The following is a 14,550-nucleotide window of genomic DNA, read 5'->3' as shown; positions in this document are numbered from 1 at the left end:
CTGGCAAGACTGGTGGTTTTCGGCAAAAGTGCAGCAAACTCCATCTTGTATAGCGCCTGTTATTTTTTTGGGTCACAAGCGAGCTACAGCTGACATTTGGGAAAGGCACCCTCAACTCAACCAGTCAATCATGGGCAGAGACAAACCTTTCACACTCACATTGATGACATCACTGAGTTGAATTAAAACTGCTCGGATGGAATTCAGTGAACTATTACATCATCTTCTTGCCACAAAGTAAAAAAAAAGTTGCATCTAAAAAAAAAAAAAAAATCATTTTTAAACGGAGGTATTGATTAGATTTGAAGCTTCAAGATGATTATGAACCAGTTGTTGTGTTTATTGAGTCCTTTAGATGGCACTCTTTGTTCATCGTAGGCCTGAAAGCAGGCTGACTTTTTCTTTGACCAGTCAAAAATACAACTGGTTCATGAAGCAAATTTGAAGCTTCATTTTCCCGTACTTCTTGATGTCAGAACAACAAAACTCATAATGAGTTTGGATTCCAATATAGATATTTGACACAATATGAAAAAATAAACTACTAGATGGATGTTCTTTTGAGCATAAACTCACATCACAATCAAATTGAGCAAAGCGTGGGAGTAGGACTGAACACCCAGAAGTGAGCGATGATTTCGTTACAAAAGATGCAACATTGCCCTCTATAGGCCATAATTAAAAGTTATCTCGACCCTCTTTTACATGACGCCTGCAGAGCCTGCAGATAGTGTGCCCTCAAAGGCTGCTTTCAGAATCAATCTCACACACACACACACACATACACATTCACTTACAGACACACACGCATATACACACTTGTGTCACAGAACAGTTCATTATTGTTCAATTACCAGTGAATGTTCAATAGCGAGCCCATTACAGGGGAAAGTTCCAAGCTTGCTGCCAAGAGACCAGAAGAACAAGTATGACATTTTAATGATACCATTAAAGATGAACAATGACAAATAAATCTGTTAGAGTGGATTGTGACCTCTATGGACTTACATATGGAAAAGCGAAAGCAACTAAATTGTGAAACTAACGCAAAATCGGCCCAGACATGAAATGATTTGCTGAACCTCCTTCAAGAAAGATCTATACTAATATCATTATTATTCATCGTCATACTTTGCAATATTTTGCAAAATTAACATGGGTGGTGTATGTATTGACTCGTGTAATATTTGAGGATCAGTTTACATCAGTTCGTGTGGCACATCTTATCCTTTCATTGGCACGTCTTTCCTATTTGAGTGTTGTATCGAGCATCTTTCAATGAAGTGGGTCACAAATTTGGAAAATACACAATGCTGAATGCTGATATCTATTTTCAGCAGGAACACTGAGGCATTTCTGGAAACCTAAGGTAAAACTCGCTGGAACATTATAATGAAAGCATTTTAGTGCTATCAATAGGGTGCATCAAAAAGTCAACTAACGTGCAATGAAAATGTTCATAAGATGTGGAACAAAAAAGACACCGGAATGTTTTATGTAGCCAGACAGCCATAAATCAAGCAGAAGACAATGAAAGTGTCACAATGTTCAATTACTCCAGAGAACACTTGATGTGTGATCACCATGAAAGTGTGTTTCTTCTTCAAATGCTCCCTGTGGAGGGAATCATCAGAGTGAAAAACAAGAGAGAGAGACTAAAATAAATAAATAAACTGGCAAGTACCAGCTCCCCTGGCTTCTTTTAGTACTCAGCCAAGATGGACATATTGCATCTGTAAACAAATCGAAAGGTTGGCCGTGTGACAAGCCAGCAGCAATTGCGCAATCCCGCGCCGTGTCATTCCCATGGTGCAGACTGCAGGGAGTCTCAACGATGCCATCAGTCTTTTGGCGGCAGACTGAAAATAACGAAGACTTCTGCTTCAGGTGTTAGAGCTAAATATGGTTAGATATGCTGAATGCTGAGAGAACATGTTAACTCCACCCAGAGTACAGTATATTCCAATTTTTATTTGCCAGTGCATTTTTAATAGGAAAAAAAATCTATTCACATTTATAAACTATATAAAGATGGCAAAATGTGGATATCTACACACTTTAGATATGTAGTGGACGAACATGTATTTGTTTAGACTTTCACCACACCACGATGGCATAAATACGCGTCGTAAATAATGTGAAATGTTTTTTTTTTCAGCTTGAGTTGATGGACAGATCTTACGTGGGTAAATGCTGACCTCTAGCGGTCAAATAAATAACTTCACATTTCTAAAGAATCCCCAATGGAGAGTTTTCCCCTATAGAGGGCCCCCTTCTCAAAGTTATTCTCAGTCAGAAGCAGGACACTGATGCTCGACAATAAAGTCGAGTGAGGAGTGGCATTTAAAAGATCACGAAAAGCTCCTTTTTTGCCTTAATCGGTACCAACGTTTAAAATAATGATTATCGAGTTTCTGAATACTGTTTTCTTGATGCTGAAGTGAATCAGACAGGTGCTGAAATGCACATTATTATGGCATTATTTTCCATTCTCTACCATCAAGCCTGAACGATCCATTTAGGTCCATTGATATTTCTTAAATTTGCATTTCTTATGATACTTTGAATTTAAATACATAACATCCTTTCCTAGAGGAGAGTAAACATTCTAATGGGTTCCCAGTACTTCCAAGCTATCCGGTAGCATCTCGACTTTTAGTATCACATGGTTAGTGATAAGTAATAAAAATAATCATGTGTTGGTATTGAGTGGTTGAAGGAACCTGCCCCACATCCTGAATGAAGGCAATCTTATTCATTCGTTCGTTCGTTCGTTCGTTCGTTCGTTCGTTCGTTCGTTCGTTCGTTCGTTCGTTCGTTCGTCCATTGATTGATTGATTGATTGGTTGATTGATTCGTTCATTCATTCATTCATTTGTGGATGAAATTTTAGATGGATCAAATTCTAGATGTGCTGGGATTTCATTTCAGGGATGCTTTTGTACCCCACCAACTGAGCTAGAGCTCTTTTGGGGAGTTTGTGCAATAAAATGTTTTGCAGGGACCCAGTGATATCCTTGCCCTCCCCGCAGGGAAAAAAGTCCTAGCTTTGACCAAAGTAAATAACACTCATAAAAAACATATTACAGTAGTTTTGCTGATGTTGCGCTTTTGTTTAATAAAACAATATAACAAGTCACATCAAATCTCAAGTCAACACCACCAGCTCCCGAAAGTATTTTCCAAGATCTTGGGAGGGTTACTGTATCATGCTACATTTTGCATCAGGTATCTACTGCATCCATTAAAGTATAAACCAATGTTTACATTCAAGTGCATGAATGCTAGCGTGAACAATAAGACCCCCTCCCACACACACACAAACACACACTCACACCACCCCTCTTGATATGTATTACAAAGATATATTAAATTCTCTGAGCAAAAAAGGCACAGCTTTCATTTACTGTGTCCAAGTTCATTAAGGCCTTTTCATTTTTGAAGTACGCACTCATTCGTCAAATCATTAAGTACAAACTAACGGCATCCAATACGGCAAATCATGTTTTTTACAGTCTTGAACAGTATTTATAATTGAAGCTTTTTTGAAGTTGTGAAACTCTAAAGAGGCATTAATTACTGTATGTATGTCTTAGTTGTCGGGCGAAATGCACACATCATATAGGGGCGCCTTTCTTTGCATTTTGTCATCCTTATTTAGAAGCATGCTACGGGAGACAAAAATGTGGACTCGAAGACATTTCCTATCTTACAGAAGCACTCATGCATCCACAGTGTGCAATACACTCCACTGAGCATGCACTCGGAAAACGTGCGACATCATCTTCATTGACAGTCGTGTGCTTTATCAACAAAATCGGTCGTATAAGCAAAAGTGCTTATAAATCGTCCTTCACACTGACATTCTCCTTGTTCGAGGGAACTCCTGGAAGCTACGCCCTGGTGAGTGCGTTGCTCCTGGGGAAGACAGTCCCGTATTGTTCCTGGAGCCCGGGGAGCTGCTGTGGATCCTATAGGAGACTGAGTTGTAGTAGACAGATTTGACATGGTTGCTTTTGCATTGACTGCTGGGGCTATCGCAAATGTCCATGGGGAAGCACACACAGGAGCAGAGCGAGCTGAGGCTCGACTCCGGCTTGCATTCGTCCGGCGTCACCTCCAAGCGCAGTCTGCAGGGGCTTCCCCCTCGCTCGTGGTTGTCCGCTGACGAGCTGATCAGGTTGGTCCGACTCGTTCCCCCCTCCATCGGCACAAACAGCGGACTCTGGTTGTGACTGTATGCTGTGTTGTGACTGTGCCTTTCCCTGCAGTCGTTCCTGCTCTGCTCGCCCATAGCATGAAGGTGGGAAGCTCCATCTAAAAGCCCTCTGTCTCTCTTCAGGGATGCCCTCTGCTGAGCATCTCTGCGTTCATCTTCACTGTTCATGGTGAGGAAGCGGAGCACCACTAAGTTCAGGAAGGCCCCTATGACTGTAAGTCCTACCAGGATGTACATGAAGCTAAAAACCGCATAGAAGGTTTTCTCCTGGAGGTCCTCCTTTTTCTGCAAGGCCACAAAGTCTCCGAAGCCAATCGTAGTGAGGGTGATGAAGCAGTAGTAGTAAGCGTGGAAGAAGCTCCATCCCTCAAAGTGAGCAAAAGCGGCAGCCCCCACGCACAGTGTACCAATACAAGACAAGAATCCCACAATAACCATGTTCTCCATGGACACCTCTGTATTTTTAAAGCCCAGGCACTTTTTGGTCTTCTGGAGGAGATAGCGCACAAATGTGTTCATCCTCTCTCCCAGGCTCTGGAACATGACCAAAGTCAGAGGAATTCCCAGGACTGCGTAGAACATGCAGAACACCTTTCCTGCGTCTGTGCTTGGTGCTGCGTGACCGTAACCTTCAAATGAGAGGCAGCAATGAGTTTTGGTAGTGAACGTACATTTTTAAACACTTGCAATAAAGAACTGAATGTCTTAGGAGGGGTTAAATACTGTGGCAATTTTCATGCATGGTTGGAATTAAGAGCTTGCAGTTGGATCCCCCCCCCCCTTTTTTTATAGCACAAATAAGACACAGGTGTCAAACAGGGGGCCCGGGGGGCCAGATGGGTCCGCCACATCTTTCCACGGGGCTTATGAAAGCAAATTGTGTGCCGTCTTCAAGTTTCTTGCTAAAATAAACAAAATTACAATTTGTATTCACTTTAGGGCTGTAACAAAGGATTATCTTTAATTAATTGTCCTGTTGATTAGACGTTTGTATTCCAAACACCTTGTTGGAACATAAGACATTGTTTCAAATTGGTTGATTTCATAATAAAATCGATCAATTTCATAATTATTAGTTATTCGTTTCTTGTTGCACCTCTGCTTCTCATTTTTTTTTTTGTTCCAAATCTTTTTACGCAACAAAAATTTAAGAACATTTGGAACAAACAGTTTTGACTGGCCTGGCTTCTGATTTCATAACGACTTTATCACTTTGTTATGGGTGTAACATGAGGCGATCATACACTTATTTGGGTTATAACGGTCCTCTAAAGAAAACCATCATAAATAACCATAACTGTGGCCCTTGACAAAAATGAGTTTGACACTTGGGTTTGAACGACTCACGGTTTATGCTACGGTAAATTTCTACAACTCAAAAACAATCAAAAAAATAAACTTCTTGTTATGAATTAATTTCAATTTCAACTGAGCCTCGGCTTCGCAAAGGCAGTATCACATGACGCGAATTGCGGGTGACATCACAGCAATGCATGATTAAAATGCCAATTCCATCTTACCGATGGTGGTGATTACTGTAATCGCGAAGTAAAAAGAACCGGCAAATTTCCACTGTCTCCCGGCTCGATGGGGCACCGCTTGCAGTACCACCCGCTCGATGTCTAGGTAGTCGTCCTCGGAGAAGAAGTACTTCTTTTTCATCTCGTTGCGCTTCTGCTCCAAGTAGCGCCTGCGGGCGCTTTCCGTCTCCGACTCAAGCGCGTCAAAGACGGCGGCGCCTACCAGCAAGTAGGAGAGCATGCAGAGGATGAGCGACAAGGTCCGGACGTTTTGTTTCTTCATCCTCGGCGCTGGCGTTGTTACAGGTGGGAGCCTGCTGCTCCTCGTCACATTGGTGGTGCAGCCTGTTGCGTGTTTTACATCGACAAGGAGGGGGGGCTGTTGATAATCTTCGCACGGTGATCTGTTAAAGAGCCAAGTGGTCCCAGTTTTCCTCTTCGCATGCGCAAACAAGCACCCGGTAGTGTGTAAAGAGAGCGTGCGTGCTCGTGTTCGTGCGTGAGTGAGTAGCAACAAGTCGGCCCTCTCATCGTGAGGGGCGAACATCAGCACCATGGACAGCAACTTCCTAGTTTGAGCTACGTCGAGTCGTGTCAGAAAGGCTGCAACCCACGCAGACTGCTGCTTTCCCCGCAAAAACATGGAGTGCTCGTGGCGTGGGGTTAAGACGAATAAAGAAATACAATTAAAATATTTGCTTTTATAATGACGTCAGTGTATCATCACGCATTTTCAGGTTCTCGAAAATTCCGCAAACTAGTCGTCTGAGATGATGTAATAAATAAATGCAATGCTACATTCGCTGGTTCTTTAAATACAGAGACACTAGGATGTTGGTTTCCATGGTTACCTTTTTCAAAAGCAAGTACGGATACGGTGAGTTTGAGGGTGATATTTACCCAGTTTTCCACTATCCAGTATTCCGTACGTATATTGTACACTCCCGTCGAAAAATGTTACTATAAGACCGCCAATATTTTAGTTAGCAAATATTTGGGACATTTAGAACACATTACTGTTTTTTAGGTGAACAAAACGTATTATAACAGATTGTTATAAAAGAAAATATTAAAGTGAAGTTACAAATCCTTTACCTCATGCTGTAACTTGCATCAATCCTTCTGTGACCCCATGACACCCCCCAAACCTTAAAACATTCTTACTTTGTGATACCGTTCCAGCCTTCCACCAGTCCCCAACAAATAAAATGCATGCACTCTAGTCCGACAACTTTGGCCTAATGAAGGTTAATCTTTTTTTGCCTCATCAGTGCTTGAAACCTGTGTGCGTGTGTGTGTGCGTGCACGCGTGCATGCGTACTTTTTAAGATCAGCGCTGTATCTCAAACTGACAAACATTTGGCTCGAGTCAGCATTCATTACAAGAATGAATCCGACAGTAAAATGTCTAAATTCGTTCCTAATCTCCAATTAGCACGATCCAATTGGGTCTCTGTAAATTGTTTCAGCTTGCTGTATACTAACAAATGTTTCCCTCCTCATTGAGTAAACAGCATAAATGATAAAGCAGCAAGACTAAATAGCTACTCTGACTGTTGAGCCCTCCAGTTTCCACAGCAACCAGGACTAAAAATAGAAACTCACACCAGTGGCCGTCGAAGATGAGTTTCCAGTAATGGTACGTGATTCTATTTATGGTTCTGTATTGTATAAATGCAGCTCACTGGTTCCTGTCCAGCTATGAATAGAATGGGCCTAATCGTTTGTTGAAACCACTAAGTTTGTGAGTTTTTAGCCTTGGTAGATGTATGCATGAAAAAGGGAATCTAAATTTACAGAGGACGTTTTAGAGTAAGAGGGTTTTTAATTTGCATTTCAGGTAAATTAGTTACAAAATCCATGTCTATTTTTGAAAACAAGGTCATTTATTTACATTATGAATTTGACTTTGTATGAATGGCTATGATGGGCATACAAAATAATGTCCATGTACAACAACTTGGGTTCTGCATTTACAGAACTTTTCAATTTGTTTAGAGCCACTTAATTCTTAAATATATGAGCCCCCCCAGGTATAAAGATTTTACCCCATCCAACAAGCTTAAGTTACTGCATGTCATCTCCCTCTACATAGCTTGTATGAAATGTGTCAATATTTAGGGTGTCTCATAAAAATGTACTTTGGCATCTAATGACTCAAGTGTTTGCTTGTTTGCTTTTTCTTTGCAGATCGAACATTGAAGTATGAAAGTTGAAGCACAAATACCATGAGAATTGTTTCATTGTTTCATGATTCATGATAATTGTATTAGTTTGAAATGTATTTTTAATAAACACTTGCATGAATTATTCAGAGTGTTCATATATTTTTGTGACACTCTACTTAACTGAAATGTTTCAGAATAAATGTGTGATTCTGTCTGTTTAAGGTCTATTATTAATTTAAGGTCTATTACTACTTTCTATTCTCAGAACAATTACTTTACATGCCCGTCAGATGGATGAACATTTGAAATAAGTGCTTGGATATGTGAATATGCTCACAAATACAAGTCTTCATAGTTAGCTTGCTCCCTCAATTTATTTTGACTACTTTGCTCTTCTGCTGCTTTTCAAATATAGGCTGTTAAACATCATAACACAAAACCGCAGTTCAACTACTACAAATGCACAGATATTGATATCAAAGAAATAAAATCTGGGGAGGCTTCAGCGGGCATCAATATTTAGAATGAATATCCTGTAATAGAACAAGGTAAAGAATGCATGACAATACACAATTATGTAACATGAAACAATCACTTGACATAGATAAAGTGGAAAACAGGAAACGATGATGGTAAAATGTTATGGTTGAGTAGGATTATAAGATCCAGAGGAGTCCAGATCACCAGATGACATGTGCCAGCTCCTGTCAGGTGTAGGTCCCCCTGAATCCGATTCTCCTCGTTGGGGTCTGCTTCAGCATCAGGAAGCCATGAGCTATTTTGACCCTCGCGGAACTTGTAAAATATTTCCAAAGTCAGAAAAAGTCAACAAACTGGTACTAATTCCAACATAGCTAAGTTAATAATAGTTAACGTTACTTGGGTACGGAAAAAAATAGCTCCCAAGCTAGCTACTTTCTCTCCTCAACTTCGTCAATTTTATTTTTCAATGAAGCCTGTACTTTCCGTTTCAGACCTTCAAACGCACTGATATTTAGAACTGTTTGAGTTGTAGGCGTTCGGACCTTTTTTTCGTGGATATTGAGAAGTAAAACGTGAGCGGCCCCATTGTGTTTACATGTTAGCGACAGCTTTTTGAACACGGAAATGACGCAATGATCGATGACGTCATGCCAGCGTATCCGTATCGCAACCTCGTTGACTTTGCAATTAAATCTTTAAATTAAATTTGACTTTGAAGAGTCATAACTTTCCTAATGTTTGTCACAAGTAAATAAGACTCAACAACAACTGCCTTCAAAATAATCAATAATGATGGTTTCTTATAAATAAATTTTTTACTCACAAGCCATCATTCGAATGATTGTCCACCACATAGAGCTAAACAGTTTTCTTCCCTCTCATCTTCAACCTTAAAAAATGATATAGCCTTTACTGTGACATCAAAATCATAAACTGTGATCATACTTTACTGTGATCATAAAACGCCCACTCGAGCACCTGAGGGAAGACGTCACCGCCGCCTGGAATGAAAACGAGAGATAGACAGACGATGGGAGATCTGCGAAGAGAGGCTGTCTAGTGCTGCCCTCGGCTAACCTGTGCGATCGTGTCAGTGGAGCTGGATCCATGCACATCTCTATCGGAAAACAAGCTCGGCTAGCTTTGGGTGGCTTTCGTCGATTTGGCAGTGATGGAGGACGACTGTGTGTGCGAGTACGACTCGACGTGGGACACCGAGAGTGATGGAGAGGGGCCGGCCGGAGATGGTCAACCTCGTCGCTCGAGGACTCTTGTATCGGTTAGTGCGTTTCTAAAACGCGAAGTTAAAACTTGACTTGTCATTGTGAGGCCGCGGTGTTAAATCGGGTGAATTGGCAAAACGTTGTTGTTGCTGCATTTGGTGCAACGGAAATATTAGCTGCTATCTAGCTAGTTAGCAAGCTAGGCTAGCAGGCTACTCGAAGATATACTGACTATTCGTTTTGAGCTGGATGTGGCGACATTTGTTCGTAGTTTGTTCTACGGCGGGGAAAATAAATGATGCATAACTGCCGTATCTGCTGAACCAAAAAGTAGATTAAGTAGGGTGACCAGATTTGGGTTTCTGAAAAAGAGGGTACCTTTTTTAGGGGGGGGGGGGGTCATTTGTGTCATATGTTATGACACAAATGACATGGTGTCTGTATAGCAATTGCATTCATTGGCCCGAATAACACAAAATAACACGTATACACACACACACCAAAACATATTTACACTAACAAAAACACTGACTACACTATGTGTACAGACATTTTTGAGTGTTATAGTGGCACACTAAATAGGGTGACCAGATTGGGGTTTCTGAAAATGAAGAAACCTTTTTTTTTTTTAACCCTAACTAGCTTTATTGTGGTACACTAAGTAAAGAAAGACACGTGAGTGCCTGACTTGCATGTCAAGTCAAGCACTTCATAAGGATCACGACCCTGGCGAAAGCACGGGGATTTTTTTATTCAACTCCTCTGCGAACGTGCATTTTCATTTCAGCATTGCTTGTAAACACTCGGTGTAGACTGGCCAGCCCACCCTGCTTGGTAGCAGAGTGACTAGATTTGAGGAGAAGGGCAGAAAAACCTGGGATTGAGTGAAATGGAACGGAGTGGTAATTCTGTTGACAATGTACTGGACATGTATTGTGTTTGAGGCAGTCTCAGATGATTTTGAACTTCCCCCCGGACATTTTTCTAGGGTCCAATAGTAGGACGTCCGGGAAAAAGAGGACGTCTGGTCACCCAAGATTAAGTGGATTCAGTTAGCATGTTTCCTGTTAATATGATACAACAACAAAACTGAAATTTTAATTGGTTCCGTAAAGAAGTAACGAGTTCAAATCTATGTTTACAATTTCTTGCAGTTAGTCAGAAAAACTAACCAGAATTATACTGTACATAATCCGTGATGTTTATCACTCGAACTGTTGGTTAAATGCTTGGGGTGTGTTTATTCACTGCCATGGTGGTTCACAGCGGCATCACCCGCCCAGAAACATGAGGGCAGCAAAGGACATGCAGAACTACAGAAGAGGATACCCTGTAAGTTCTCTACAGTTACCCTCAAATCAATCATCAGACTCTGTGTGGGACTCAAATTATGCGGTTCTGTTTCCCTGTCAGAATCTTGCAGATGACGAGTGCTCGGAGGACAAAATGAACAACTTGCAGTTCTACCTCAATAAATTCCCCTCTGCACCGGATGGTATGTTACTTAAATCAAATCACAATATTCTGGTCAAAGGATGAACGACACTGACATGTTATTTTCGTACCTGACACAGAGGTCTACATTGAATCCTTTCTCAAAGAGTGGAAAAATGACTACAAAAGGTTGGAGAGAGTCCACTCATACATTCAGTGGTATGTGCAATTTTTCTTTTTATTGCTAGCTAGCGTGCTCGTTGCACATTTAGCATACGTGTTGTAGTATTTGTAGAAACAATTATTCCAGCGATTGAATAACAACAATTAAAGTGTCACACAAGAGGGTGCGGTGGGGTGGCCTTATGCTTTACTCATCAATGTTGAGCATCCGTGTTCTTGCTTTCATCAGGCTGTTCCCTCTCCGGGAACCAGGGGTCAACTACATGGCTTCTGAACTCACCAAGAAGGAGATTGAGGTGAGTGTCTTGTAGTTAAAAGAATCCCACGCTGCTTTAGCTTTGCCTCACCCCCCTTTTTCTTGCCCTCTTTATTCCTCCCAGGCCTTCAAGAGAAATGAGGATGCCAAAAGGAGATTTGTGGAGTCCTATGAACTCATGTTGGGCTTCTACGGCATCCGCCTGGTTAACAAAGACATTGGTGAAGTGACACGAGCAGAGAATTGGAAAGAGCGCTTCGGGAACCTTGAGCGGTAAAGCTTAAACGTTTTTGTCATGTCACAAAGCTGAAATTTCTGGGTGGTCATTTCAATTCCAACTGTCTCATCTCGCTTAGAAACATGCACAACAACCTGCGCATCACACGCATCCTGAAGAGCTTGGGAGAGCTCGGCTTTGAGCACTATCAGGCCCCGCTGGTGCACTTCTTTCTTGAAGAGACTTTGGTCAAAAAGAACCTCAGTAGTGTTAGACGCAGCGTACTCGACTATTTCCTGTTTGCCGTGCTGGACAAACAAAAGCGCCAGGAGCTTGTGCGCTTCGCCTACCTTCACTTTGAGCCAAAGGATAAATTTGTGTGGTGTCCCAGAAAGATTCAGAAACAATTCCGGAAGGCCGAGAAACGACCCGAAGCCCTCGGAAACGGAGACGGCAAGGATGACATCTGCTCGAGGGCTAAAAGCAAAGATGGTGAAAAGGGGGTTCACCTCAAAGAGGAGGAGCCGGATAATGCCGGCAAGGCGCAGAATCAGACGGAAACAAATCGAGACAAACTCAATCAGCCCGAGATGCCCCCTCACCTAAAAGAAGATCAAATGACGATCAGAAACGGGAATTCCGAGTCCAACGACAACACTTTAGGCAACGGCACTGACTCTATGAATGAAACTGATGAAATGGATCAGTCGCCCAACACCGCCAGTGTCAAAACAGAGCCCGGTGTCGACATCGAGTTCAAAGCTACAAACAGCTCCCTGGAGGCCGGACAGGAACCAGACAACGTCATGCAAACAGACCAAGACTCAAACACGGAGAAACCACCGAAGAAGAAAAGAGAAGATAACTCGCTAATGCAGAGCAACGGTTCCACCGCAGGCGCCGGCCAGGCAGAGGGAATGAGTGACGGTGACGCCGCCCTCAGCCAAATGAGCTCGCCTGCTCATACGCCGCTTAAGACTGCAAAACACTCACCTTGCCTCTCATCGGACAGGGAAGAAAAGATCCCACGGACTGATTTTACTCAAGTGCCAGACAAAGAGGACAAAGGGCTGCACGCAAACGGGAGTGCCCGTCAAGCGAGGGATGAACTGACAACTGAGAAGAAGGTGGAGGATGTCGACATGGAGTCCAACTCTTCGGGTTTAGATCCAGATGTGGCTAACACATGAATAGTTCTTCGTACTTTAAGCCCAACTGTCCGGTGAATTTGAGTCTGATTGATCGTGAGTAAGGAAAGGCCAAGATTGTTCAGTGTTGAGCGAAAGCGTTACGACCGCAGTCACTGTACATTTGGAAATTGATGTACTGTAAACTCGAGGCTGCGTTCACACTTGCCATTGCAACGGTGCTATGTCACAATACTTCTTGGAAGCATTTTGTGATGTGACAAATGTGTTTAACCTCGCAAACTGAAAATCACAAATCAGTTCAGTAAATCTTTTTTTTTTGTTCTGAGGATGGAAAAATGCCTGCATGAACACCAGCAAAGTGGTAGAAATATGTGAGCATCAGCATGTCATTAATTTTTTTTTTTTTTCCCCCTTCCCCAAACTTTATACTGGACCAGCATACGGGACTGCAAGTGTGAACGCAGCTAAAGTCAAGTCGGTCCAAGTACAGAAAACCTCACTTTTGTTAAAATGCATTGCATGAATGACATTTTCATTTATTATTATTTTTTTATTAAGATTTGGTAAACAGACACTTTGAAATCATTGCTGGTTATTCACCACTTAAATGTGCAGCCTCTTTATTTCTTAATTATAATAAATGCTTTTCCTAATATTGGACTGATGCAAATAAAATTTTATGAAATACAAAAAGATTTGCCACACTTTGGGTACCCCTACAAAATAAAAATTCTCCCTTTGGAAATATCACCACGCTAAGAGAAACAATAATTTGAACACCCTTAATATTTATTTTGGAGTCTATAAAAGCACTGCAGCGTTCAGGTTTGTCAAATCTGATTTTGGCACAATAAAGCCGCAAAATATAGTGGAGCTGTATAAAAACAATCAGGCCAACTCGCTCGGCAGGCGCCATCTTGCTACCCATTTTGCACGTGTACCTAATGAGTCCAGCAAATTAAACAACCGACTGCGTAACAAGTAAATTAAGGCATACATTTGAAAAGAATGAAGTTATAAAAGTAAAATGAATCATAACTTTAAAATGACTTCACTATGTTCATTCCATTTCTTGATAGACTACATAATTAAGTCCTGAGCTAAATGCTTTTTCCAGCTGTTTTATTGTCATATCATTCTACAAGATGTTTTTGCACTGAATTTGGAAGTGTTGTGTTTCCCTTTGCAGGCTGTTTTTGTGTTGACGCTGAACTCAACAATTTCTCCGAGTTATTGTCACCAATGTTATCCTTCGGTAATATTGTTTGCATTCACTCTAGTGGGAATTGGACAACGGAAAACCTTGCCAAAAATGTGATAGACTGCTTGATTGTATCTAAAAATATATGTTTGCCTTTGCGTCAGAAGTGGTCAATCTTAGCTCAAATGTGTATTTTGATTCTTGGTATTTTGGAATCTGTTTGCCAGGGTGCTTGTATTTTTGCCCCTCAACTCTTGCACTTAATTGTGAATAGGATTGATTTAAAACATTAACAAAATACAGCTTGAGTTCTTTTTATGTAACTTTTCCTCCAACTGTTTAAGAGCTGAATAAAGATATTTTCTGACACATTGATACAATTGCTATTTGTTTTTGCCTAAAGTGGATGCCCTGTTTTGCTCATACTTGAAAGCCATTTAATATTAAGCTCACAATTTGGATGGCCACTCCATGCATATTTTGGTTGCTTTAAAA

At 41.4% G+C, this 14,550-nt stretch overlaps 2 protein-coding genes and 1 long non-coding RNA gene across 3 annotated transcripts; 2 read left to right on the top strand and 1 right to left on the bottom strand.

The window, feature by feature from the left end:
- Positions 1-3,083: 3,083 nt before the first annotated feature.
- kcnk15 (potassium channel, subfamily K, member 15) lies at positions 3,084-6,382 on the bottom strand. Its single transcript, XM_049755130.2, has 2 exons — positions 5,740-6,382; positions 3,084-4,848 (listed from the first exon to the last, which is right to left on the bottom strand). The coding sequence occupies exons 1-2, from the start codon at positions 6,380-6,382 to the stop codon at positions 3,854-3,856; spliced, it is 1,638 nt and encodes a 545-aa protein (XP_049611087.1). The 3' UTR covers positions 3,084-3,853.
- An 871-nt stretch (positions 6,383-7,253) lies between these two features.
- On the top strand, positions 7,254-8,049 carry LOC125989111 (uncharacterized). The gene is made up of 2 exons (XR_007488602.2): positions 7,254-7,378; positions 7,930-8,049. It is a non-coding gene; the product is annotated as an uncharacterized lncRNA (long non-coding RNA).
- A 1,470-nt stretch (positions 8,050-9,519) lies between these two features.
- On the top strand, positions 9,520-14,435 carry ogfr (opioid growth factor receptor). Its single transcript, XM_049755131.2, has 7 exons — positions 9,520-9,669; positions 10,880-10,945; positions 11,027-11,108; positions 11,188-11,266; positions 11,460-11,526; positions 11,611-11,759; positions 11,843-14,435. The coding sequence occupies exons 1-7, from the start codon at positions 9,562-9,564 to the stop codon at positions 12,891-12,893; spliced, it is 1,602 nt and encodes a 533-aa protein (XP_049611088.1). The 5' UTR covers positions 9,520-9,561; the 3' UTR covers positions 12,894-14,435.
- Positions 14,436-14,550: the final 115 nt, after the last annotated feature.

Source organism: Syngnathus scovelli, chromosome 2 (genome assembly GCF_024217435.2).
Source record: "Syngnathus scovelli strain Florida chromosome 2, RoL_Ssco_1.2, whole genome shotgun sequence".
Taxonomy (NCBI): domain Eukaryota; kingdom Metazoa; phylum Chordata; class Actinopteri; order Syngnathiformes; family Syngnathidae; genus Syngnathus; species Syngnathus scovelli.
This window is presented reverse-complemented; position numbering and strand designations above follow the sequence as displayed.

Bases quoted from the DNA above. Each gene is read 5' to 3' on its own strand.
- kcnk15 (XM_049755130.2), bottom strand. From the start codon at position 6,382: ATGTTTTTGCGGGGAAAGCAGCAGTCTGCGTGGGTTGCAGCCTTTCTG. The intron at 4,849-5,739 runs GTAAGATGGAAT...TCTCATTTGAAG, and splicing joins TACAGTAATCACCACCATCG to GTTACGGTCACGCAGCACCA.
- ogfr (XM_049755131.2), top strand. From the start codon at position 9,562: ATGGAGGACGACTGTGTGTGCGAGTACGACTCGACGTGGGACACCGAG. The intron at 11,109-11,187 runs GTATGTTACTTA...TACCTGACACAG, and splicing joins ATTCCCCTCTGCACCGGATG to AGGTCTACATTGAATCCTTT. The intron at 11,267-11,459 runs GTATGTGCAATT...TGCTTTCATCAG, and splicing joins GTCCACTCATACATTCAGTG to GCTGTTCCCTCTCCGGGAAC.